The 27,732-nt window shown below is 50.5% G+C and overlaps 1 protein-coding gene across 7 annotated transcripts in view; it reads right to left on the reverse strand.

Annotated features, from left to right (window-relative positions):
* Positions 1–27,732, reverse strand: part of ZNF143 (zinc finger protein 143) — a 229,103-nt gene that overhangs the window by 101,742 nt on the left and 99,629 nt on the right. For all 7 annotated transcript variants that reach the window (XM_030201000.1, XM_030200999.1, XM_030201006.1 and 4 more), the window contains one exon: positions 10,451–10,526. In XM_030201000.1, the coding sequence (XP_030056860.1) occupies positions 10,451–10,526 (76 nt within the window). The remainder of the gene's footprint in view (positions 1–10,450; positions 10,527–27,732) is intronic.

The raw sequence follows: 27,732 nt of genomic DNA on the forward strand, positions 1-27,732 counted from the left end.
GTTCCCCACCCTAGGAGGGATGCATCCGTCGTCAACACTTTTTGTGGCTGAGGAATTTGGAATGGACGTCCCAAGGTCAAATTGGATCAAATGGTCCACCACTGAAGGGAACTGCAAAAGTCGGTGGAGAGATGGATGACATCCTCTAGATCCCCTGTGGCCTGACACCACTGGGAAGCTAGGGTCCATTGAGCTGATCTCATATGTAGGCGTGCCATGGGAGTTACCTGAGTCTCAACATCTACCGAGCTGTGATCTGTTGAGACGCTCGAGCGAAGGACACTAGGGTCAGGAGATTGTCTGCCCTAGCCTGGGGGAGATAAGGTCGAGACGTCCATGTGTCCAATAGAGCTCCAATGAACTCCAACTTCTGAACCGGAACTAGGTGGGACTTAGGATAATTGATCAAGCACCTGAATAGTCATCCGCATGGACTGTAGAGCTCCTGCCTCCGAAGTGCTCTTCACCAGCCAATCGTCGCGATAAGGGAACACATGCACTCCCAGTTTGCATAGCGATGCTGCGACAACTACCAGGCATTTCATGAAGACCCTGGGCGCAGACGTGAGGCCAAAGGGCAGTACATAGTACTGAAAGTGCCGAGTTCCAAACTGAAATCGTAGATGCCTCCTGTGGGCTGGAAGTGTCGAGATGTGAGTGTAGGTATCCTAAGTCCAGAGAGCATAGCCAATCGTTTTCCTGAATCATGGGAAGAAGGGTGCCTAGGGAAACCATCCTGAACTCAGACCAGGAATTTGTTCAGGCCCCTTAGGTCTAGGATGGGATGTATCCCCCATTTTCTTTTGCACAAGGAAGTACCTGGAATAGAATCCCAGCCCTTCTTCCTCTGGTGGAACGGGTTCGACCACATTGGCCTTTAGAAGGGCAGAGAGTTGCTCTGCAAGTACCTGCTTATGCTGGGAGCTGAAGGATTGAACTCCCGGTGGGCAATTTGGAGGGCTGGATGCCAGATTGAACGTATATCCTAACCGGACTATTTAAAGAACCCACCTGTCAGAGGTTATGAGAGGCCACCTTTGATGAAAGAATATCAACCTCCCCCAAAAAGGCAAGCCGTCCGGCACGGACACTTTTACAGAGGCTATGCTGCACTGGAGCCTGTCAAAAGCCCATTCCTTGCTTTTGCTGGTGCCTAGGGGCTTTAGGCACACAGCGTTGACGAGAACGCACATGCTGGGGCTGAGCCTGAACCGGCTGCCGAGAAGCAGGAGTATACCTACGTCTGTTATAGGAATAGGGAGCACTCCTCTTTCCTCAAAAAAACCTCCTAGAAGAGGAGGAAGTAGCAGAAGACATCCAGCGGGAAAGAGAAAGCGAATGATACATACCTGTAGCAGGTGTTCTCCAAGGACAGCAGGCTGATTGTTCTCACGACTGGGGTTGACGTCCACGGCAGCCCCCACCAGCCGGAACAAAAACTTCGTGGGTGGTCCCGCACGCAGGGCACGCCCACCGCGCATGCGCGGCCGTCTTCCCGCCCGTGCGCGACCGTTCCCGCTCAGTTGAATGACAAGCAATGAGTAAAACGCAACTCCAAAGGGGAGGAGAGAGGGTAGGTGGAGGAGTGGCCTAGTGGTTAGGGTGGTGGACTTTGGTCCTGGGGAACTGAGGAACTGAGTTCGATTCCCACTTCAGGCACAGGCAGCTCCTTGTGACTCTGGGCAAGTCACTTAACCCTCCATTGCCCCATGTAAGCCGCATTGAGCCTGCCATGAGTGGAAAAGCGCGGGGTACAAATGTAACAAAAAAAAAAAAAACAATCAGCCTGCTGTCCTCGGAGAACACCTGCTACAAGTATGTATCATTCGCTTTCTCCGAGGACAAGCAGGCTGCTTGTTCTCACGACTGGGGTATCCCTAGATCTCAGGCTCACTCAAAACAAGAACCCAAGTCAATTGAACCTCGCAACGGCGAGGGCATAACAGAAATTGACCTACGAAGAACAACTAACTGAGAGTGCAGCCTGAACAGAATAAAATCGGGTCCTGGAGGGTGGAGTTGGATTCAAACCCCAAACAGATTCTGCAGCACCGACTGCCCGAACCGACTGTTGCGTCGGGTTTCCTGCTGGAGGCAGTAATGTGATGTGAATGTGTGGACAGATGACCACGTCACAGCCTTGCAGATCTCTTCAATAGTGGCTGACTTCAAGTGGGCCACTGACGCTGCCATGGCTCTAACACTATGAGCCGTGACATGACCCTCAAGAGCCAGCCCAGCCTGGGCGTAAGTGAAGGAAATGCAATCTGCTAGCCAATTGGACATGGTGCGTTTCCCGACAGCGACCCCTTTCCTATTGGGGTCGGAAGAAATAAAGAATTGGGCGGACTGTCTGTGGGGCTGTGTCCGCTCCAGATACAAGGCCAACGCTCGCTTGCAGTCCAATGTGTGCAACTGACGTTCAGCAGGGCGGGTATGCGGTCTGGGAAAGAATGTTGGCAAGACAATTGACTGGTTAAGATGGAACTCCGACACCACCTTTGGCAGGAACTTAGGGTGAGTGCGGAGTACTAATCTGTTATGATGAAATTTGGTATAAGGAGCATGAGCTACCAGGGCTTGCAGCTCACTGACTCTACGAACTGAAAGAACTGCCACCAAGAAAATGACCTTCCAAGTCAAGTACTTCAGATGGCAGGAATTCAGTGGCTCAAAAGAAGGTTTCATCAGCTGGGTGAGGACGACGTTGAGATCCCATGACACTGCAGGAGGCTTGACAGGGGGCCATGACAAAAGCAAGCCTCTCATGAATTGAACGACTAAAGGCTCTCCAGAGATGGCTTTACCCTCTACACGATAATGGTAAGCACTAATCGCACTAAGGTGATTCCTTACTGAGTTGGTCTTGAGGCCAGACTCTGATAAGTGCAGAAGGTATTCAAGCAGGTTCTGTGCAGGACAAGAGCGAGGTTCTAAGGCCTTGCTCTCACACCAAACGACAAACCTCCTCCACTTAAAAAAGTAACTCTTTTTAGTGGAATCCTTTCTAGAGGCAAGCAAGACGCGGGAGACACCCTCAGACAAGCTCAACGAAGCAAAGTCTACGCCCTCAACATCCAGGCCGTGAGAGCCAGAGACTGAAGGTTGGGGTTCAGAAGCGCTCCGTCGTTCTGCGAAATGAGAGTCGGAAAACACTCCAATCTCCACGGTTCTTCGGAGGACAACTCCAGAAGTAGAGGGAACCAGATCTGAAGGGGCCAAAAAGGCGCTATCAGAATCATAGTGCCGTGGTCTTGCTTGAGCTTCAGTAAGGTCTTCCCCACCAAAGGTATGGGAGGATAAGCATACAGGAGGCCGGTCCCACAATGGAGGAGAAAGGCATCCGACGCCAGTCTGCCGTGTGCCTGTAGTCTGGAACAGAACAGAGGCAGCTTGTGGTTGGTCTGAGAGGTGAAAAGGTCCACCGAGGGAGTGCCCCACTCTTGGAAGATCTTGTGTACCACTCTGGAATGGAGCGACCACTCATGCGGTTGCATGACTACTACTACTACTACTACTATTTAGCATTTCTATAGCGCTACAAGGCATACGCAGCGCTGCACAAACATAGAAGAAAGACAGTCCCTGCTCAAAGAGCTTACAATCTAATAGACAAAAAATAAATAAAGTAAGCAAATCAAATCAATTAATGTGAACGGGAAGGAAGAGAGGAGGGTAGGTGGAGGCGAGTGGTTACAAGTCAAAAGCAATGTTAAAGAGGTGGGCTTTCAGTCTAGATTTAAAGGTGGCCAAGGATGGGGCAAGACGTAGGGGCTCAGGAAGTTTATTCCAGGCGTAGGGTGCAGCGAGACAGAAGGCGCGAAGTCTGGAGTTGGCAGTAGTAGAGAAGGGAACAGATAAGAAGGATTTATCCATGGAGCGGAGTGCACGGGAAGGGGTGTAGGGATGGAAGAGTGTGGAGAGATACTGGGGAGCAGCAGAGTGAGTATATTTATAGGTTAGTAGAAGAAGTTTGAACAGGATGCGAAAACGGATAGGGAGCCAGTGAAGGGTCTTGAGGAGAGGGGTAGTATGAGTAAAGCGACCCTGGCGGAAGATGAGACGGGCAGCAGAGTTTTGAACCAACTGGAGAGGGGAGAGGTGACTAAGTGGGAGGCCAGCAAGAAGCAGATTGCAGTAGTCTAAACGAGAGGTGACAAGGGTGTGGATGAGGGTTTTGGTAGAGTGCTCGGAAAGAAAGGGGCGGATTTTATGGATGTTGTAAAGAAAGAAACGACAGGTCTTGGCAATCTGCTGGATATGAGCAGAGAAGGAGAGAGAAGAGTCAAAGATGACCCCAAGGTTTTGAGCTGAGGAGACAGGGAGAATGAGAGAGCCATCAACAGAAATAGAAAACGGGGGGAGCGGGGAGGTGGGTTTGGGGGGGAAAATGAGAAGCTCGGTTTTGGTCATATTTAATTTCAGGTGGCGTTGAGACATCCAGACAGCAATGTCAGACAAGCACGCTGAAACTTTGGTTTGGATGCAAGGTGAGATATCAGGGGTAGAAAGGTAGATTTGGGAGTCATCAGCATAGAGATGGTAGGAAAAGCCATGGGAAAGCTCAGTCTGTCGGCCAGACTTGTTTACGCCAGCCAGGTATGTGGCTTGGAGAAGCATGCCGAACTGGCAAGCCCAATGCCACATCCCGACGGCTTCCTGACACAGGGGGCGAGATCCGGTGCCCCCCTGCTTGTTGATGTAATACATTGCAACCTGATTGTCTGTCCGAATTTGGATGATTTGGTAGGACAGCCGATCTCTGAAGGCCTTCAGCGCGTTCCAGACCGCTCGGAGCTCCAGGAGGTTGATCTGAAGATCTTGTTCCTGGAGGGACCATAGACCCTGGGTGTGGAGTCCATCGACATGAGCTCCCCACCCCAGGCGAGATGCATCCGTCGTCAGCACTTTCGTGGGCTGCGGAATTTGGAATGGACGTCCCAGGGTGAAACTGGTCCGAATGGTCCACCAGTGCAGCGAATTGCGGCAACTGATGGACAGATGGATGACATCCTCTAGATTCCCGGTAGCCTGACACCACTGGGAAGCTAGGGTCCATTGAGCAGGTCTCATGTGAAGGCGAGCCAAGGGAGTCACATGAACTGTGGAGGCCATATGACCCAGGAGTCTCAACATCTGCCGAGCTGTGACCTGCTGAGACGCTCTGGTCTGAGAGGCAAGGGATAGAAGGTTCTGCGCTCTTGCTTCGGGAAGGAAGGCCTGAGCCGTCTGAGAATTCAGCAGCGCTCCTATGAATTCCAGAGATTGGACTGGCTGGAGATGGGACTTCGGGTAATTTATCACAAACCCCAGCAGCTCCAGAAGGTGGATAGTATACTGCATGGACCGCAGAGCTCCTGCCTCTGAGGTGCTCTTGACCAGCCAATTGTCGAGATACGGGAACACATGCACTCCCAGCTTGCGTAGATACGCCGCAACCACCACGAGACACTTCGTGAATACTCGTGGTGCAGAGGCGAGCCCAAAGGGCATCAAACAATACTGAAAGTGCCGTGTCCCCAGACGGAATCGGAGATACTGTCTGTGAGCTGGCAGTATCGGGATGTGAGTGTAAGTGTCCTTTAAATCCAGGGAACATAGCCAATCGTCTTTCTGAATCATTGGTAGAAGGGTGCCTAAGGAAAGCATCCTGAACTTCTCTTTGACCAGGTATTTGTTCAGGCCTCTCAGGTCAAGGATGGGGCGCATCCCCCCTGTTTTCTTTTCCACAAGGAAGTACCTGGAATAGAATCCCTGCCCTTCTTGCCCAGGTGGCACGGGCTCGACCGCATTGACGCTGAGAAGGGCGGAGAGTTCCTCTGCAAGTAACTGCCTGTGATGGGAGCTGAAGGATTGGGCTCCCGGTGGGCAATTTGGTGGAATGGAGGCCAAATTCAGGGTGTATCCGCACCGCACTATTTGGAGAACCCACTGGTCGGAGGTTATCAGAGGCCACCTTTGATAAAAAACTTTCAACCTCTTCTCGACTGGCAGGCCGTCCGGTACGGACACTTTGATGGCGGCTATGTTCCCATGGATCCAGTCAAAAGCCCGTCCCCGGCTTTTGCTGTGGAGGCGCAGGGGGCTGCTTAGGCGCACGCTGTTGACGGGAACGAACGCGCTGGGACTGTCCCTGTGCCTGAGGAGGCCTTCGGGCCGGCTGGGTGTACCTACGCTTGTTGTAGGCGTAGGGCGCAGCCTGCCTGGCCCGGGAAAAACGTCCACCTGCGGAGGTGGATGCTGAAGGTGCCTGGTGGGAGAGCTTGTCGAGAGCGGTTTCCCGCTGGTGTAGTTGGTCCACCAACTGCTCGACCTTCTCGCCAAAGATGTTATCCCCCCGGCAAGGGACATCCGCCAGTCGTTGCTGGGTGCGGTTGTCCAGGTCAGAGGCACGCAGCCAGGAGAATCTGCGCATCACTATTCCTTGGGCCGCAGCTCGAGATGCCACATCACAGATGTCATAGATACCCCTGGACAGGAACTTTCTGCAAGCCTTCAGCTGCCTGACCACCTCCTGAAAGGGCCTGGACTACTCCGGAGGGAGCTTGTCGACCAGGTCCACCAGTTGCTTCACGTTGTTCCGCATGTGGATGCTCGTGTAGAGCTGGTATGACTGGATGCGGGTCACGAGCATGGAAGATTGGTAGGCCTTCCTCCCAAACGAGTCCAGAGTGCGAGACTCCCGCCCTGGGGGCGCCGAGGCGGTATCCCTCGAACTCCGTGCCCTCTTGAGAGCAGAGTCCACGACCGCCGAGTCATGAGGCAATTGGGGCCGCATCAACTCTGGGTCAGAGTGGATCCTGTATTGGGACTCCGCTTTCTTGGGGATGGTGGAGTTAGATAAGGGCTTCAGCCAGTTCCGAAGCAGAGTCTCTTTGAGGACATTGTGCAACGGCACCGTGGAAGACTCTCTAGGTGGTGATGGATAGTAGAGGACCTCGAGCATCTCAGCCCTCGGCTCATCCACAGAGACCACGGGGAAGGGAATGCAAATAGACATGTCCCTGACGAAGGAGGCAAAGGAGAGGCTCTCAGGGGGCGAGAGCTTCCTCTCCGGTGAAGGAGTGGGGTCGGAGGGAAGGCCCTCAGACTCCTCTGAGGAGAAATATCTGGGTTCCGCCTCCTCCCCCAACGAGGCCTCTTCCTCGGTGTCGGACATGAGTTCTTGCAGCTCAGACCTGAACCGGGCCCGTCTCGACTGCGAGGAACCATGTCCTCAATGATGGCGTCGAGCAGTGGACTCCCACGCCGGCGGGGATAAAGCTCCCTCCATCGACGTCGACGGGGATTCCACCTGCGTGGCGGTCGACACCGGTGCCGCAAGCGGCGTCGGTGTCGGAGGCCTCGGCATCGGGCTGGAGCACGCCGGCGCCTCCATCAACGGCGCTGAGGGCACAAGCACCCCAGGTGCCGGCAAAGCCTGGCGCATCAGCCCTTCCAGAATCCCTGGAAGGATGGCTCGGAGGCACTCGTCAAGGCCCGCTGTCGGGAAAGGCAGGGGGGCCGGTATGGGTGTCGGTGCCGGAAGCTGCTCAGGTCCAGAAGACGGTACCGAAGCACCCATGGACTGACGCAGCGACACCTCTTCAACCGAGGGGGAACGCTCCTCTCGGCACTGCCGCTTCCTCGGCGTCGAATCATCTCTGGAGGCGCCGGAGGTAGTAGTCCCGTGCGCCGTGGGCGACCGATGACGGTGCTTTTTAGTCTTCTTTCGGTGCCCGTCATCGGCGTTCGGCGGCAGAGATGAAGAGGAGGTAGAACCCCCCCCGGCCTCGAGGGATCGGGTCTGACAGGGTTCGGTCCCGATGGCCCTAGGTAGACGGAGTGGCCGGGGCCGATTGCCCGCGCGGCCACTCTCCCCCGCCGTCGCCGGTAGGCCGACGGGCCAACGGTACCCTCTACTCCTGGGGTCGGTGCCGATTTCGTCGACATCAGTACCGGTACCGAAGATCCGGCCGTCGACACCAATGACGTCAACATCGAGGGGCCGGCGCAAGTTCCAAAAAGACGGTCCCAAGCCTCGCCACCTGTGTCCGCTTCCGCAAGCCGAGACACAAGGTGCATGTCTCGGTATTATGCTCCGGCCCAAGGCACTGGAGGCACCAAGCGTGGGTATCGGTTTGCGAGATCTGCCGGCCGCACCGACCACACTTTTTGAATCCGCTCGGGACCTTCGAGGACATCGACGGAAAAATCGCGTCGGGCAAAGTCAAAGTCGTCGATGGTGGCGGTGAGAAGCACATCCGAAAAAAGAAACGACCGCCGCGGCCACAACGAGGCGCCCCCGCGCTAAAGACGCCGAGGGATAAACTTCTTTTTTTTTTTTGTAACAGAAGAAAGAAGAAGAAGCGCGAACGCGCACGAAAAGAGAAAAAAAAACTCCGGTTTCCGGGGCTGACAGAGAGAGAGATGATAACATGTCTCTCTCTAGCGTGGAATAAAAAAAACTGAGCGGGAACGGTCGCGCATGGGCGGGAAGATGGCTGCGCATGCGCGGTGGGCGTGCCCTGCGTGCGGGACCGCCCGCGAAGTTTTGTTCCGGTTGGTGGGGGCTGCCGTGGACGTCAACCCAGTCGTGAGAACAAGCAGCCTGCTTGTCCTCGGAGAATCCATGGTGTCATGATGCTTTTTTATCTGATTGACCATGCCCTCTACTTTTTCACCAAAAATATTATCCCCCCGGCAAGGAACATCCACCATTCGCTGCTGGGTCTTCTGATCCAGGTCAGAGACACGCAGCCATGAGAGTCTGCGCATCACTATACCTTGAGCAGCTACTCGGGATGTCACATCAAAAGTGTCATAAGACCCCCTGACCAGGAATTAGCGGCACGCCTTATGCTGCCTGACCACCTGGTGAAAAGGTTCAGCAAGTTCCGGAGGCAGTGCTTCAACTAAACTAGACAGTTGCCTCACCGAGTTCCGCAAGTGGATGCTCATGTAGAGCTGGTAAGTTTGAATTTTGTCGGCGAGCATAGTGGCCTAATATGTTCTTCTCCCAAAAGAGTCCAAGGTCCTAGACTCTCTGCCTAAAGGGCAGCTGCGACAAAAAAGAAGGAAACTTACAAAAACGGAGTTAAAAAAAAAAACCCTAAGAAATAAAGGGATAACTTTTTTTTGTTTTTATATCCGTGAAACAAACAATTAGAAGAAAGAAAAGAAAAACGTGAAAGCGAAAAAACGCTAACCAGGGTCTCCTGAGCCGATTTTGAAGAGCGGTAAACAAGACGTCTCTCTTCAGGACGCGGATCAAGAAAAAACTAGCTCGTGTTACAGGCGGGAACCTGCTCGCGAATGCACGGTGCCTCCCGTCCCGCGCGATGCCACGTTCTAAAAGTTCTTGTTTTTTTGTAATTTCTGGGCTCTTGGGCCGTCGCGGAGGACGACCCATCAGTTCTGGCTCGCAGCACCAAAGCCTTCTTCAATTTTCTGGGCTGTTGGCAGTGTCAGAGACATAAGCAGCCCCGGAGGCTCTCCCTCTATTGCAGCATCCCACCTATGTGGGACAGAAAATTGCAGCAGAGAGAAAGCTTCCAGGCAGTGTGTACCTCACTGACGCTGCCAGCAGTCCAAATTGAAGAAGGCAGTGCTGCAGAGAGCCAAAAGGGAGTAGGAGAGAGCTGTCAAAGGCGGTTACATTGAGAACAGGAGACGGCAATGATGGCTGAAGCAGGGAGTGGGAGGCAGATGCTAAGGCTGCCGCAGAGTCCCTGGGAGACCACCCCTGTCGCCTCTGCTTAAGCCTGGCCCTGTGCATTGGAATAAGCCACTGGGAAAGGCTGGTTGTGGTGGTGGTGGGAGACCCACAATGGGGCTTTGGGTTTTATTTTTTGTTTTAAGTAAGGGGAAGGAACTGTCCTTGGAGCAGTTGGTTTGATAGTTTTCTTGGTCACCCCAGGGTGGGAGATGAAAAAGGCCCACTGACCCACTAGGAAATTGAGGTCCCAGGGGGAGTGAGGAAAAAGGCACATCATACTTCCATATAGGGACTATGCAGCTTCTTTAAAATTATGACTGCCATGTGGGACTGTATGAAAAGGACTACATCACTTTGATGTGTTATTTACCTTTTAGCAAAAATGGGTCCACAAAGGTTTTTTCATGCGTCCATTTTCACAAAATGATGCAATAATGAACTGCTCTGGATGATTTTGCAATGCAGCAGCTTATTCATAAGTTGCAAGCAAAAAGTACAAATGGGATTTTGCACTAATACACCAGCCTCTCAGTGAGAGATGGAAAGGGAATGAAGTTGGCTCTTTACATTTCTTGCTGTGCTCTTCCCATTCTGCCAGCTTCCAGGGTATGTTACATGCTAATCTCAGGGAAAGTTTGAATCCTTTCTCAGAGCACTCTCCTGTTATGACCAACTCTGATTTTGCAAAGAAAGAAAAATGATAGGAAAAGCAGTTTATTCAAAAACAGTGAATGAATAACAAAACATCCTCACCTGTGGCAAATGCTTTACCACAACCAGGATGTTCACACTGGTATGGCCTATCTCCGGTGTGCGATCTTTCATGCACCTGTCACAAAAGAAGTTAAGCATCAGTTCAACTCACAGAGTCTTCTTCAGTAACAGCAGCAGACCTGGCAAAGGTTGGTCTAGGTAACATTCACCAATAGAACTTTTAATTTATAAACAGTTTAAGTTACACGAAAAAAAAGTTTTTAGATGGTAATTTTTAATGGTCATGAAAGTGGATAGTCAGTCATGCTGTGGAAAGGTACTATGATTCATACTTTAAAGAAGAACGATTGAAGGCTAGTCAACAACCTTCTGCAGATAGTAATATACTATCCTATATAATAATTCTCACCTCCAACAGGATGTGCCTGGGACCGTGCCTGCCGGAAGTGGTCTGCTAGGCAGGCACACACTGACCTCAGTGACATCAGTGACAGACAATTTGGCAAAGCAAAACAATCTGAGTGCTGGCCATTAGGACACAGGGTGATAGGAGAGGTTAAAAGACTGAAGGAAACCGAAAGTGTTAATGGGGGGAGGGGGGAGTTCTGACGACTGAAAGACATGAACATTTGGGAAAGGAAAACAATCTGAATGCTGGCCATTAGGACACAGGGTAGATAGGAGAGTTTTATAAAGACTGAAGGAACCAAAGTGTTCGGGGGGGGGGGGGGGGGGGGGGGAAAGTTCTGAATGAATGAAAGAAATGAAAATTTACGAGAGGAACACAATCTGAATGCCTGGCATTTGTACACAGGGTAGATAGGACACTTTTTTAAAAAAATGAAGGACGTGAAAGTATTACATCTTGGGGGAGGGGTGAGGAGGAAAGCAGTGGGGTATCTGGATACAGGGCGTTAGGGCCACGGGGGTACATAGACTTTTGAAAGCCTTAAGGAACCCAAAGTGTGGGAAGGAGGAGGAAAAGGAGGGGAGGGAACGGGGTGAGGGGCATTAGGAACAGGGGAGGGGGCCCTGTCACACACTCTCATTCTCACACACACACTGTCACACAGACAGTCTCACTCTGTCACACACCCGCACGTTCACTCTGGCTCTCTCTCTCAAACATACACACTCCCAGGAAAACCTTGCTAGCGCCCGATTCATTCGTTCCAGGAACGGGCCTTTTTTACTAGTATAGTAAATGATGGCAGATAAAGACAGAATGGTCCATCATGTCTGGCCAGATAATCAAGGTCACATGTGCTGCTCTGTGCAGGTTACCCCCTCTATGCTCATAAGTACATACGTATTGCCACACTGGGACAGACCAAAGGTCCATCGAGCCCAGTATCCTGTTTCCAACAGTGGCCAATCTAGGTCACAAATACCTGGCAAGATCCCAGAAAAGCTCAATACATTTTATGATGCTTATCCCAGAAATAAGCAGTGGATTTTCCCAAGTCAATTTAATAATGATCTATGAACTTTTCCTTTAAGAGCTGTCCAGACCCTTTTTAAACCCCGCTAACCGCCTTTATCACATTCTCTGGCAACGAATTCCAGAGCCCAATTACACATTGAGTGAAGAAACATTTTCTCCGATTCGTATTAAATTTACTACTTTGAAGCTTCATCACATGCCCCCCAGTCCTAGTATTTTTGGAAAGCGTAAACAAATGATTCACGTCTACCCATTCCACTCCACTCATTTTATAGACCTCTATCATATCTCCCATCAGCTGTCCTTCTCCAAGCTGAAGAGCCCTAGACGCTTCAGCCTTTCCTCATAAGGAAGTCGTCCCATCCCCTTTATCATTTTCGTCGCCCTTCTCTGTACTTTTCTAACTCCACTATATCTTTTTTGAGATATGGTGACCAGAATTGAACACAATATTCGAGGTGCAGTCGCACCATGGACTGAGACAAAAGGCATTATAACGTCTCATTTTGTTTTCCATTCCTTCCTAATAATACCTAACATTCTATTTGCTTTCTTAGCCGCCGCAGCACCACTAAGCAGAAGGTTTCAACCAATGGACACCTAGATCCCTTTTCTTGGTGGTGACTCCTAACCTTGCATGACGTAGCTATAATTCGGGTTCCTTTTTTCCCACATGCATCACTTTGCACTTGCTCACATTAAACGTCATCTGCCATAGTTCAATAACACAACATAAGGTAGAGAACCTTAACCAACACAGTAACACAAGGGTGAGTGGGTGAAGCAACTGAATGGCTAGGAAGTGAAGGTGGAATATTCATGAACAGGGGGGGAGGGGGAAGGGGATGGAAGGGAGGGAGATATTAGATAAGGGGTTAACCGCAACGCAATACAAGTTATTATTCTTGGAAAGTGCGGATGGCGGATAATGTTTATTGATGTTTATTACTCTATTTTGGAATAAGGAATAGGTTTAAAGACAGTATTAAGGGGGGGAGGGGGGGGAACTGGGAAGAAAAACTGTAAATCAATTTGATGATAATGGTAGCGGATTGGTGTACATATGACTGACAAAGTTAAAACTGTTATGTATTTAATCAAAGAACTGTATAATCTGTGACATCATCAATTAAAAACTTTGAAACATAAACGTCATCTGCCATTTAGATGCCCAGTCTCCCAGACCTTGCGACCTGCGATTTAACTACTTTGAACAACTTTGTGTCGTCAGGAAATTTAATTACATCCTAGTTACCCCATCTCTAGGTCATTTATAATATGTTAAAAAGCAGTGGTCCCAGCACAGACCCCTGGGGAACCCCACTAACTACCCTTCTCCATTGAGAATGCTGACCATTTAACCCTACTCTCTATTTTCTATCTTTAACCAGTTTTTAATCCACAATAGGACACTTCCTCCTATCCCATGACTCTCCAATTTCCTCTGGAGTCTTCCATGAGGTACTTTTTGTCAAACGCCTTCTGAAAATCCAGATACACAATATCAACCGGCTCACCTTTATACACGTGTTTGTTCACCCCTTCAAAGAAATGTAATAGATTGGTGAGGTACAATTTCCCTTCACTAAATCCATGTTGGCTTTGTCTCATTAATCCATGCTTTTGAATATGCTCTGTAATTTTGTTCTTTATAATAGTCTCTACCATTTTGCCCGGCACTGACTTAAGACTCACTGGTCTATAACTTCCCGGATCTCCCCTGGAACCTTTTTTTTTTTTTAATCGGCGTTACATTGGCCACCCTCCAATCTTCCGGTACCATGCTCGATTTTAAGGATAAATTACAAATTACTAACAATAGTTCCGCAAGTTCATTTTTCAGTTCTAGCAGTACTCTGGGATGAATACCATCTGGTCCAGGAGGGTTTGCTACTCTTCAATTTGTCAAATTGCCCATTACATCCTCTAGGTCTATAGAGATTTCATTCAGTTTCTCTGACCTCGTCAGCTTTGAATACCATTTCTGGCACCAGTATCTCTCCCAAATCTTCCTCATTGAAGACCGAAGCAAAGAATTCATTTAATCTCTCCGCTACGTTTTGACTTCTCTGATCGCACCTTTTACCCCTCGGTCATCTAGCAGTCCAACCGATTCTTTTGCCAGCTTCCTGCTTTCAATATACCTAAAAACAATTTTTACAATGTGTTTTGCCTCCAACGCAATCTTTTTTTCAAAGTCCTCTTTGCCTTCCTTATCAGCGCTTTGCATTTGACTCCTTATGCTGTTTCTTATTACTTTCAGTCAGTTCCTTCTTCCATTTTCTGAAGAATTTTCTTTTAGCTGTAATAGCTTCCTTCACCTCACTTTTTAACCATGCCGGATGTCAATTTGTCTTCAGTCCTCCTTTTTTAATAAGCGGAATATATTTGGCCTGGGCTTCCAGGATGGTGTTTTTGAAAAGCATCCAAGCCTGATGTAAAATTTTTGACCCTCAAAGCCACTCCTCTAAGTTTTTTTCACCGTTCTTATCTACTATAATAAAACTCACCCTCAACGTTCTGAGGACACTGACGTCAGTGAAGCCAAGCCCTGACTTCCTTCTAAAAGGTTCGAAGGTTCGTGGTGGTGAAGCCACCAAAATCGCTCCGGGCCCCGCCCTCGATGGCGGAGCAATGGCAGAACGACGAACGGGTTGGCAGGGAGGGTGGGAAATCACTCCGGGCCCCGCCCTTGCGTCAAACGTCATGATGTTGGGGGCGGAGCAATGGCAGAACAACGAAGGGGTTGGCCAGGGAGGGGGGGGGGGTTCCCGACGAAAACCTTGCTAGCGCCTGTTTCATTTGCTCTGAAACAGGCCTCTTTTACTAGTTTTATCATAGTCTCCTTTTTTTAAACGCTAACGCATTGGATTTCCTATGTATACTTACTTCAAAGCTAATATCAAATTTGATTATATTGCGCACTGCTATACCTTGAGCAAAGACCCTAGATGCTACATCAAAAGTGTCGTGCCCCTGGTGAAAAATTTACAACACACCTTCTGCTGTTTGATCATCTGGCGAAAGGGTTCGGCCTGCTCTGTAGGGAGGGCATCGGCCAAAGTAGACAGCTGCCTCACCAAGTTCCGCAAGTGGATGCTCGAGAAGAGCTGGTATGACTGCATACGGGCAATGAGCATGGCGACCTGATACGTTTTCCTACCAAAAGAGTCCAAGATCCTAGCTTCTCTGCCTGGGCGTGCCAAAGCATAGTGTCTAATACTCTTGGCTTTTTTTTTGAGGTCAGAGTCCACCACAATGGAGTTGTGGGGTAACTGAGGCCTCATTAACCCAGGTTCCCCATGGATCAGATATTGGGAATCTGTCTTCTTAGGGATCAAGGGGTCAGACAGAGGGGACACCTAGTTTCACATAAGGTCTTCCCCTGAGTACCTTATGCAAAGGAGCTGTCACTGCCTTTTTAGGTGGAGAGGAGTAATCCAAGATCTCGAGCATCTCAGCCCTGGGCTCATCCTCCACATCTAGAGAATGGAATGGTCTGAGCCATTCCCACACAAAAGATGAGAAAGAGAGTCTCTCAGGAGGAGACAGCCTCCTTCAGGTGGAGGGGAAGGTTCAGAGAGAATCCCAAAGGACTCATCTGAGGAAAAGTACCTGGGATCTTCCTCTGACTCCCACGAGCGTTCCTCCTCGGTATCGGAGAGCACTTCCCTCAGTGATTTCCGAGACCGGACCCGCCTCGATGCTGAAGACCCGTGGTCTCGATAGCAATGTCGAGGGGCTGACTCCCGCACAGACTGTGTCGAAGCTTCCTCCAGAGACGTTTATGGGGAGTCAACCTGGGTGGCAGCCGATACCGGAGCTGCAAGTGGCACCAAGCTCGGGGACCTCACCGTGGGTGGAAGGCCAGACACAGCTGCAGCAGATGGCAAGGTAGGTGGAAGCACCCCCGATGCAGGTTGACGCAGCAGTCCTTCCAGAACTCTGGAAGCAAGGCCCGAATACACTTGTCGAGAGCCGCCATCGGAAGAGGCTGCGGGGCCGGTGGAGCAGTCGGTGGCAGAGCTGCTTGGGGCTCAGGAGTAGAAACCGGGCTGCTGAGAGACCGACGTACTGGCACCTATTGTATGGAGGGGGAGCAGTCCTCTCGGCGTAGACGCTTCTCGGGTGCCGATTCCCTCAGCACCCCGGAACTCCTGGCACCACGCGTCAAGGGAGAACGGAGTTGTGTTGCTTCTTAGCCTTTCGCATCGATGCACCTCAATGAGGCTTCTCGGTGCCGATGAGAAAGATGTTTGAATCCCATCACCTCGGGTAGGGTCCGACAATGGACGGTCCCGGGGCCTGCATAGTAGGAGGCCTCGAGACAGGTGGAGACCCACTCAATGCATCGCTACTCCCAGTGTGTCGTGGTCCTCAGCAGCCATGCCTACCTCCACTCCCGACGTCGATGCATCCCTCGATGTCGACGTCACCGATCTTGATGCCGATGTTGAAGGACCGGACTGAAGCCCCAAAATGTTTTTCTCTCTGGGCTTCTTGAGCCAGCTTAGTCCTTTTCTTCATACGAAGACAAAGCGCACAACGAGCTGGACAATGGTCAGGCCCAAGGCACTGAATACACCACGAATGGGTATTTTTATTTATTTATTTATTGCACTTGTATCCCACATTTTCCCACCTATTTGCAGGCTCAATGTGGCTTACAGAGACCTGTTATAGCATAACTATACCAGGTTAAAGAAAACAATTGGTATTACACAGAGGTAGAGGAATACAGGTAGGTTTGAACAAGTCATTATTGGAAAATATATTCTGTGTCATTTTGGTTAGGTATTGTGTTGTCGTTAGTTAAGGGTTTTCGTGGTAGGCTTTGCTAAAGAGGTATGTCTTCAGGGATCTGCGGAAATCGGTCAGTTCTTTGATCGTTCTTAGGTTTATTGGAAGAGAGTTCCACATCTGCGTGCTTATATAAGAGAAGCTAGACACGTGTGTTAGTTTGTATTTTATTCCTTTGCAGTTGGGGAAGTGTAGGTTAGAAAGGTGCGGGTGGATCTTTTAGCATTTCTGCGTGCAGGTCTACGAGGCCTAGCATGTAGGTCGGGGCATCTCCGTAAATGATTTATGAACAATTGTGGCAGATTTTGAATGTGGTTCGTTCTTTCAATTGTAGCCAGTGTAGTTTCTTTCTTAGGGGTTTAGCGCTTTCATATTTTTGTTTTCCCAAATATAAGTACCTGAGATGGTCCGGTTGCATCAAGAACACCGTTTGAAGCCACTGGGAGTTTTCGATGATATGGAAGGGAAGACCCTCCCTAGCCAAATCAAAAAACTTCACAGTGCTGAAGAAAAATGCACCAAAAAAGGGGAAATTCCTGGCCGAGCAGGTCTAAGGACGGCCATGACTAAAATAAAGCGAATGCTACATACCTGTAGAAGGTATTCTCCGAGGACAGCAGGCTGATTGTTCTCACTGATGGGTGACGTCCACGGCAGCCCCTCCAATCGGAAACTTCACTAGCAAAGGCCTTTGCTAGTCCTCGCGTGCCGATGCGCACCGCGCATGCGCGGCCCTCTTCCCGCCCGAACCGGCTCGTGTTCGTCAGTCCCATATGTAGCAAGACAAAGACAAGGGAAGACACAACTCCAAAGGGGAGGCGGGCGGGTTTGTGAGAACAATCAGCCTGCTGTCCTCGGAGAATACCTTCTACAGGTATGTAGCATTCGCTTTCTCCGAGGACAAGCAGGCTGCTTGTTCTCACTGATGGGGTATCCCTAGCCCCCAGGCTCACTCAAAACAACAAACATGGTCAATTGGGCCTCGCAACGGCGAGGACATAACTGAGATTGACCTAACAATTTATCCAACTAACTGAGAGTGTAGCCTGGAACAGAATAAACATGGGCCTAGGGTGTGGAGTTGGATTCTAAACCCCAAACAGATTCTGAAGCACTGACTGCCCGAACCGACTGTCGCATCGGGTATCCTGCTGCAGGCAGTAATGAGATGTGAATGTGTGGACAGATGACCACGTCGCAGCTTTGCAAATCTCTTCAATAGTGGCTGACTTCAAGTGGGCCACCAACGCTGCCATGGCTCTAACATTATGAGCCGTGACATGACCCTCAAGAGCCAGCCCAGCCTGGGCGTAAGTGAAGAAATGGCAATCTGCTAGCCAATTGGATATGGTGCGTTTCCCCACAGCCACTCCTCTCCTGTTGGGATCAAAAGAAACAAACAATTGGGCGGACTGTTTGTTGGGCTGTGTCCGCTCCAGATAGAAAGCCAATGCTCTTTTGCAGTCCAATGTGAGCAGCTGACGTTCAGCAGGGCAGGAATGAGGACGGGGAAAGAATGTTAGCAAGACAATTGACTGGTTCAGATGGAACTCCGACACAACCTTTGGCAAGAACTTAGGGTGAGTGCGGAGGACTACTCTGTTATGATGAAATTTGGTGTATGGGGCCTGGGCTACCAGGGCCTGAAGCTCACTGACTCTACGAGCTGAAGTAACTGCCACCAAGAAAATTACCTTCCAGGTCAAGTACTTCAGATGGCAGGAGTTCAGTGGCTCAAAAGGAGGTTTCATCAGCTGGGTGAGAACAACATTGGATCCATGACACTGTAGAGGCTTGACGGGGGGCTTTGACAAAAGCAAACCTCTCATGAAGCGAACAACTAAAGGCTGTCCTGAGATCGGCTTACCTTCCACACGGTAATGGTATGCACTGATTGCGCTAAGGTGAACCCTTACAGAGTTGGTCTTGAGACCAGACTCAGACAGGTGCAGAAGGTAATCAAGCAGGGTCTGTGTAGGACAAGAGCGAGGATCTAGGGCCTTGCTGTCACACCAGACGGCAAACCTCCTCCATAGAAAGAAGTAACTCTCTTAGTGGAATCTTTTCCTGGAAGCAAGCAAGATGTGGGAGACACCCTCTGACAGACCCAAAGAGGCAAAGTCTACCGCTCTCAACATCCAGGGCCGTGAGAGCCAGAGACTGAGGTTGGGATGCAGAAGCGCCCCTTCGTCCTGTGTGATGAGGTCGGAAAACCTCCCATCTCCACGGTCTTCGGAGGACAACTCCAGAAGAAGAGGGAACCAGATCTGACGCGGCCAAAAGGGAGCAATCAGAATCATGGTGCCTTGGTCTTGCTTGAGTTTCAACAAAGTCTTCCCCACCAGAGGTATGGGAGGATAAGCATACAGCAGACCTTCCCCCCAGTCCAGGAGGAAGGCATCCGATGCCAGTCTGCCGGGGCCCTGAAGTCTGAAACAGAACTGAGGGACTTTGTGGTTGGCTCGAGATGCAAAGAGATCTACCAAGGGGGGGCCCCACACCTGGAAGATCTGGCGCACTACTCAGGAATTGAGCGACCACTCGAGAGGTTGCATAATCCTGCTCAACCTGTCGGCCAGACTGTTGTTTACGCCTGCCAGATATGTGGCTTGGAGCACCATGCCGTGACGGGGGCGAGATCCGGTGCCCCCCTGCTTGTTGATGTAATACATGGCAACCTGGTTGTCTGTCTGAATTTGGATAATTTGGTGGGACGCCGATCTCTGAAAGCCTTCAGAGCGTTCCAGAACCGCTCGTAACTCCAGGAGATTGATCTGCAGATCGCGTTCCTGGAGGGACCAGCTTCCCTGGGTGTGAAGCCCATCGACATGAGCCCCCACCCCATGAGAGACACAATCCGTAGTCAGCACTTTTTGTGGCTGAGGAATTTGGAAAGGGCGTCCCAGAGTCAAATTGGACCAAATCGTCCACCAATACAGGGATTTGAGAAAACTCGTGGACAGGTGGATCACGTCTTCTAGATCCCCAGCAGCCTGAAACCACTGGGAAGCTAGGTTACATTGAGCAGATCGCATGTGAAGGCGGGCCATGGGAGTCACATGAACTGTGGAGGCCATGTGGCCCAGCAATCTCAACATCTGCCGAGCTCTGATCTGCTGGGACGCTCGCACCCGCGAGACGAGGGACAACAAGTTGTTGGCTCTCGCCTCTGGGAGATAGGCACGAGCCGTCCGAGAGTCCAGCAGAGCTCCTATGAATTCGAGTCTCTGCACTGGGAGAAGATGGGACTTTGGATAATTTATCACAAACCCTAGTAGCTCCAGGAGGCGAATAGTCATCTGCATGGACTGCAGAGCTCCTGCCTCGGATGTGTTCTTTACCAGCCAATTGTCGAGATAGGGGAACACGTGCACCCCCAGCCTGCGAAGCGCCGCTGCTACTACAGCTAAGCACTTCGTGAACACTCTGGGCGCAGAGGCGAGCCCAAAGGGTAGCACACAGTACTGGAAGTGACGTGTGCCCAGCTGAAATCGCAGATACTGTCTGTGAGCTGGCAGTATCGGGATGTGCGTGTAGGCGTCCTTCAAGTTCAGAGAGCATAGCCAATCGTTTTCCTGAATCATGGGAAGAAGGGTGCCCAGGGAAAGCATCCTGAACTTTTCCTTGACCAGATGTTTGTGTTCAGGGCCCTTAGGTCTAGGATGGGACGCATCCCCCCTGTTTTCTTTTCCACAAGGAAGTACCTGGAATAGAATCCCAGCCCTTCTTGCCCGGATGGCACGGGCTCGACCGCATTGGCGCTGAGAAGGGCGGAGAGTTCCTCTGCAAGTACCTGCTTGTGCTGGAAGCTGTAAGATTGAGCTCCTGGTGGGCAATTTGGAGGTTTGGAGGCCAAATTGAGGGTGTATCCTTGCCGGACTATTTGAAGAACCCAACGGTCGGAGGTTATAAGAGGCCACCTTTGATGAAAAACTTTCAACCTCCCCCCGACTGGAAGACCGCCCGGCACTGACACACTGATGTCGGCTATGCTCTGCTGGAGCCAGTCAAAAGCTCGCCCCCTGCTTTTGCTGGGGAGCCGTGGGGCCTTGCTGAGGCGCACGCTGCTGACAAGAGCGAGCGCGCTAGGGCTTAGCCTGGGCCGCAGGCTGTCGAGAAGGAGGATTGTACCTACGCTTACCAGAAGATTAGGGAACAGTCTTCCTTCCCCCATAAAACGTCTACCTGTGGAGGTAGAAGCTGAAGGCTGCCGGCGGGAGAACTTGTCGAAAGCGGTATCCCGCTGGTGGAGCTGCTCTACCACCTGTTCGACTTTCTCTCCAAAAATATTGTCCGCATCGGCAAGGCGAGTCCGCAATCCGCTGCTGGATCCTATTCCTCCAGATCGGAGGCACGCAGCCATGAGAGTCTGTGCATCACCCACACCTTGAGCAGCGGCCCTGAGCGCAACATCAAAGGTATCATATACACCTCTGGCCAGGAATTTTCTGCACGCCTTCAGCTGCCTGACCACCTCCTGAAATGGCTTGGCTTGCTCAGGGGGAGCTTGTCCACCCAAGCCCGCCAACTGCCGCACAGTGTTCCGCATATGTTATGCTCGTGTAGAGCTGTAAGACTGGATTTTGGCCACGAGCATAGAAGAATGGTAGGCCTTCCTCCAAGGAGTCTAAGGGTATAGAGTCTTTGCCCGGGGGCGCCGAAGCATGCTCCCTAGAACTCTTAGCCTTCTTTAGGGCCAGATCCACAACACCAGAGTCGTGAGGCAACTGAGTGCGCATCAGCTCTGGGTCCCCATGGATCTGGTACTGGGACTCGATTCTCTTGGGAATGTGGGGATTACTTAGAGGCTTGGTCCAGTTCGCCAGCAATTTCTTTTTGAGGACATGAGCATGGGTACTGTGGACGCTTCCTTAGGTGGGAAGGATAGTCCAGGAGCTCAAACATTTCAGCCTGGGCTCGTCCTCCACAACCACCGGGAAGGGAATGGCCGTAGACATCTCCCGGACAAAGCCGCAAAAGACAGACTCTCGGGAGGAAAAGCTGCCTTTCAGGGGAGGGAGTGGGATCAGAAGGAAGGCCATCAGACTCCTCGTCAGAGAAATATCTGATGTCCTCCTCCTCCTCCCACAAGGCCTCACCATCGGTATCAGACACAAGTTCATGAACCTGTGTCTGAAGCCGTGCCCGGCTCGACTCCGTGGAAACACGGCCACGGTGTGAGCATCGAGAGGTAGACTCCCTCGCCAGCACCGGCGAAGCTCCCTCCGCCGACGGGGAGCCTTCCTGGGAGGCGACCGCAGTCGGTACCGCAAGCGGCACCGATGTCGGAGACCTCACCCCCGGGCAAGGGGTCCAGCCGGCGCCTTCACTCGAAGGTACCGGTGGCGCAAGCCACCCCCGGTACCGGAGGGGAAGGGCGCAACAGCTCTCCCAGGATCTCTGAAGAACGGCCCGGGACTCTCGTGCAGGGCGGCTGTGGATGAAAGACATAGAAGCCGATGCAGGCGTCGAGGTCAGAGTCTGTTCCGGGGTGGAGGGCTGTTCCGGGCTGTCCAAGGTGGGGAGCGCATCGACACCTCCTGAACAGAGGGTGAGCGGTCCTCCCGGTGCCGATGCCTACTGGCGACCCAGAGCTCTCGGTACCGATGCGGGAAGGAGACCGGTGTCGATGCTTCTTTGACTTTTTCAAACGAAGCATGTCACCGGAACTTCCCGGTATCGACGAGGAGGACGTAGAATCCAACCGTCGCTTCCTCGGGGCTGAGGCCGAAGAAGGTCGGTCTCGGGGGGGGGGGGGGGGGGGGGGGCTGTACCGCAGGAGCCCTCAGGGTAGGGGGAGACCCACCCGAAGGCTCACCGCCACCAGCAGGGGAATGGACAGCCCTCACCTGCACTCCGGTCGAAGCACCACCGTCCGACGACATCAGCACTAGTGGAGGTCCCGGTACCACCGACGCCGACGCAGCCTTCCGATGTCTCGGTACCGACGATGCAGAGGGTCGATGCCTCGATGCAGTCGATACAGCCGATGCCGAGGTCGGAGGTCTTGACGCTGTCGATGTCGATGCACTCGATACCCCCGGTGCTGTTGCCGACGAAGAGCCCAAGAACAACACGTTCCACTGGGCCAATCTCGCTACTTGAGTCCTTTTCTGTAAAAGGGCGCAAAGACTACAGGCCTGCGGGCGGTGCCCAGCCCCCAGACACGACGCGTGCTTATCAGTGAGCGAGATTACTCGGGCGCACTGGGTGCACTTCTTGAAGCCGCTGGGAGACTTCGATGACATGGGCGGAAAAATCACGCCGGCGAAATCAAAACTCGTAATTGCGGTAAAGGCACCAAAAAGAGGGAGAGAAAAAAACTCGAACCGAGGCCTCAAAAGGGCCTACCCCGAAAACGAAAGTAAACTTAACGGGGCAAAAAACTGGAAATACGGGAAGGGGAAAAAGACCGAAAAGGTCTTTCACCGAAATCCCTTTTTTTTTTTTTCCCAGCGAAAAGTCAAAAGACGCGCGAGGGTCAATTTAAGGGGCGCGAACGGCGCAAACACGACCATCCCGAGCGCGGACAAAAGAAGACTGACGAACACGAGCCGGTTCGGGCGAGAAGACGGTCGCGCATGCGCGGTGCGCATCGGCGCGCGAGGACTAGCAAAGGCCTTTGCTAGTGAAGTTTCTGATTGGAGGGGGCTGCCGTGGACGTCACCCATCAGTGAGAACAATCAGCCTGCTTGTCCTCGGAGAAAAGAAAACTTATACGCGGGTTCGAGAAACTGAGTATACGTGGAATTTTTTTTTTTAATAAAATTTTTTAAATGAACAAAAAAATGAGGCGAAAAAGCCGCGAAAAAAGGCACTAAGGCTCTCTTGGGCAACGAAGCGGAGCCAGGTAAATTAGCTGCTGCTCCTCACACGGAAAAAAAAAATAACTGAGTGCGGCCATGCAGCGGGCAGGAAGGCACTCAGTGCATATGCAGTTGGACGCACGGCGCACTCAGATGACTCCAGCAAACGTTTTTGCTATTTCAAATGCCGTTATAGATTGTATATGATTTGTTCCCCGCTTAGACTTTTAAAGATATAGCGGGTAATAAATAAAGTTTTATTATTATTATACCTGGGCCGGCGCGGATCGCTGACCCACTTGTGAGGAATATTCAGCCTGCTTGTCCTTGGAGAAAAGCTCAATACATTTTATGCTACTCTTTTCAGCACAAATGCACAGGCGTCCTCTTTTCCCCACACCCCTGCATTTCAACAGCTTTAATATTTTGACTTAGAGAGCTACTTCTCCCCCCCCCCCCCCCCCGCCCTTTTTGTTGTTGCTGTTGCCATCTTTATCTGTCCTGAATAGATTATAGCCGGGTATGGCAATATCTCATTCATGAGACTCACTGAACCATGTCTCTGTAACAGCCACAACGTCCAAGCCCATTTCTACCATTAGGGCTTCTGGATCAAGAATTTTATTGCCAAGACTATTTGTGCTCACAAGCTTCCACCAATTTTTAGATTGTTCACTTTTATTGATTACGGTTTTTGTTCTGGTCTCCACTTCCCCTTTGTTACTGCTAAATGTATTGAAATGATCTCTCTTGTTATTTTTCAATCCATTAAATGAATTCTTTGCGTCAGTCTTCACCGAGGAGGATTTGGGAGGGACACCGGTGCCGGAAAGCGTATTTGAAGCAGGCGGGTCGGAGAAACTAAACAAATTCTCTGTAAACTTGGAGGGTGTAATGGGTCAGTTCTGCAAACTGAAGAGTAGTAAATCACCAGGACCTGATGGTAATCATCCCAGAGTATTAACAGAACTGAAAAATGAACTTGTAGAGCTACTGTTAGTAATATGTAATCTATCCCTAAAATCGAGTGTGGTACCGGAAGACTGGAGGGTAGCCAATGTTACGCCGATTTTTAAAAAAGGTTCCAGAGGAGATCCGGGAAATTATAGACCGGTGAGTCCGACGTCAATACCGGGCAAAATGGTAGAGGCTATTATTAAGAATAAAATTACAGAGCACATTCAAAAATATGGGCTGATGAGACAAAGTCAGCACGGATTTAGTGAAGGGAAGTCTTGCCTCAACAATCTACTGCATTTTTTTGAGGGGGTGAACAAACATGTGGACAATGGGGAGCCGGTGGATATTGTGTAGCTGGATTTTCAAAAGGCGTTTGACAAAGTGCCTCATGAAAGACTCCTGAGGAAACTGGAGAGTCATGGGATCGGAGGTAGGGTATTACTATGGATTAAGAACTGGTTGAAAGATAGGAAGCAAAGAATAGGGTTGAATGGTCAGTATTCTCAATGGAGAAGGGTAGTTAGTGGGGTCCCGCAGGGGTCTGTGCTAGGACCACTGCTTTTTAACATATTTATAAATGACCTAGAAATGGGAGTAACTAGTGAGGTAATTAAATTCACAGATGACACAAAGTTATTCAGGGTCATCAAGTCGCAGGAGTGTGAAAGATTACAGGAGGACCTCACGAAACTGGGGGATTGTGCGTCCAAGTGGCAGATGAAGTTCAATGTTGACAAGTGCAAAGTGATGCATGTGGGTAAGAGGAACCCGAATTACAGCTATGTCATGCAAGGTTCCGCGTTAGGAGTCACGGACCTAGAAAGGGATCTGGGAGTCAATGTTGATAAGACGTTAAAAATTTCTGCTCAGTGTGCTGTGGCGGCTAAGGAAGCGCACAGAACGTTGAGTATTATTAGGAAAGGGATGGAAAACAAACACGAGGATGTTATAATGCCGTTGTATCGCTCCATGGTGTGACCGCACCTCGAGTATTGTGTCCAATTCTGGTTGCCGCATCTCAAAAAAGATATAAAGGAATTAGAGAAGGTACAGAGAAGGGCGATGAAAATGATAAAGGGAATGGAACGACTTCCCTATGAGGAAAAGCTGAGAAGGTTAGGGCTCTTCAGCTTGGAGAAGAGGCGGCTGAGGGGTGATATGATAGAAGTCTACAAGATGAGTGGAATGGGACAGATGTGAAGCGTTTGTTTACACTTTCTAACAATAATAGAACCAGGGGACATAAGATGAAGCTAGAATGTGGTAGAATTTAAAACAAATAGGAGAAAGGTTTTCTTTACTCAGCGCGTAGTTAGCAGGGGCGTAGCCACAGGCAGGCCTGGACGGGCCCAGGCCCAGCCACTTTCCCTCCAGGCCCGCCCAGCCAACATCCGGGGGGTGCGCATATACGCCTCTGCTCCAGTGTTCAGTCTGCCTTTGTTCCCAGCGACTTCTGCTCACCAGCTCCATCGACGGACATCTCCTGCCACCCAGTCTTAAAAAAACAAAACGAAACAGTGAAGCGCCTCCTGCGCTCTGCAAAGCAAGCAAATCGCCTCGTCGGCCCTTCCCTCACTGTCCCGCCCTCGTAGAAATAGGAAGTTACATCAGAGGGCGGGACACAGTGAGGGAAGGGCCGACGAGGCGATTTGCTTGCTTTGCAGAGCAGAGGAGACGCGAGGCGGAGGCGCTTCACTGTTTCGTTTTTTTAAGACTGAGTGGCAGGAGATGTCCGTCGATGGAGCTGGTGTGGGCAGAAGTCGCTGGGAACAAAAGCCAGCGGGTCTGGCACAGGCAGTGAATGTACATTGCTGCTGCTGCTGTTAAAAGTACTGAGGTAAGGGGGTTGTTTCAGAGAGGGGAGAGTTGCTGCGCCGGGGGGGGCAGCAAATGCTGGTTCTGGGGGCGGAGGAGAGGGAGATAGATGCAGAGCAAAGACGGGTGGAGGAATTTTGGAAGGCCCACCCATCCAAATTCTGGGCCCATCCAAAATGACAGGTCTGGCTACGCCCCTGGTAGTTAGACTGTGGAACTCGTTGCCAGAGAATGTAGTGACAGCACTTGGCCTTGCTGAGTTTAAAAGGGGTTTGGACAGATTCCTGAACGAAAAGTCCATTGAACATTATTTAAATTTTTGTTTTTGGGTTTTTGCCAGGTTCTTGAGGCCTGGATTGGCCACTGTTGGAGACAGGATTCTGGGCTTGATGGACCCATGGTCTTTTTCCCAGTATGGCAGTGCTTATGTACATTATAATGCTTTGGCTGGGAGTGACATCCTGAACTTGTTGTCCTCCCACCTTCCTCTGGTTTAACCACCAGTCCACATATTGATTGAAATTTTCCATTTAAGATCCTTTTTTTTTCCCCATCACAGAAAGATGTTGTATATCATTGCAGTATAGTCACATGGTGTTCTATCTATTGCCCCAGCTGCCTATATATCTAATGCCTTCTTGCTTACACCAGGCTTGGAGCCACATGTTAAAGCTGGTTGTGTGACGCAGCTTCTTGTCTCCCTTACCAAGAGCAGATAGAACTTCTGAAAATATTACATAATTGACTATGAGTTAAGCCTCTCTACCAAAATTTGGAAGTCTTTGTACTGCAGATGTGTTTTCTAGCTAGGTCATTAGTTCCCAGATGGATGACATCATTAGTTTTATAACCCTTACTGTCTTCTCTGATTTCACTTCACAAGTTGGTTTGTATTTCTGCTAGCTGAGGATCCCAGGAGGCATTACCAAAATTTTGATGGAAAAGAGGCAGAGGGAGTAATGCTAAAACTAGCCTTCGTAATTAATTGTTTAATACACAATTTATGATAGCTGAGAAAACCTAGAAACATGCTGAATGTTTCCTTCACCAAGAATATCTATCGTGCACAGCCACCCTCTACTCTTTAGGTACCATACAGTCTTAATGAAAACTTACAGATTACCAATAGCAGATCTGAAATTTTATTTTTAAGTTCTTTTAGTATTCTAGGGTGTGTAACATCCAGCTCAGGTGATGCATTGATCTTTAGCTTGTCAATTTGGCTTATTACAACTTCCAGTTTCACCTAAATTTGTTACATTTTATGAATCATCACCTTTAAATATGATTTCTGGTATCTTTCCTCAGCAAAGAATTTAGTCTCTCCACAATGACCCTGTCCTACTCAGTGCCCCTTTTACTCCCTCATTATTATGAAAAAGATTGTGGCAAGACACCATGGACTACAGTGCAATGTAACTGCATGCTGGGCTGTCACACAATGCCTGCTGGCATTTGTTACCCACTAAACCATCCAAATGGAGTATTACCCTCCC

The sequence above is a fragment of the Microcaecilia unicolor genome, chromosome 4 (genome assembly GCF_901765095.1).
Source record: "Microcaecilia unicolor chromosome 4, aMicUni1.1, whole genome shotgun sequence".
Classification (NCBI taxonomy): domain Eukaryota; kingdom Metazoa; phylum Chordata; class Amphibia; order Gymnophiona; family Siphonopidae; genus Microcaecilia; species Microcaecilia unicolor.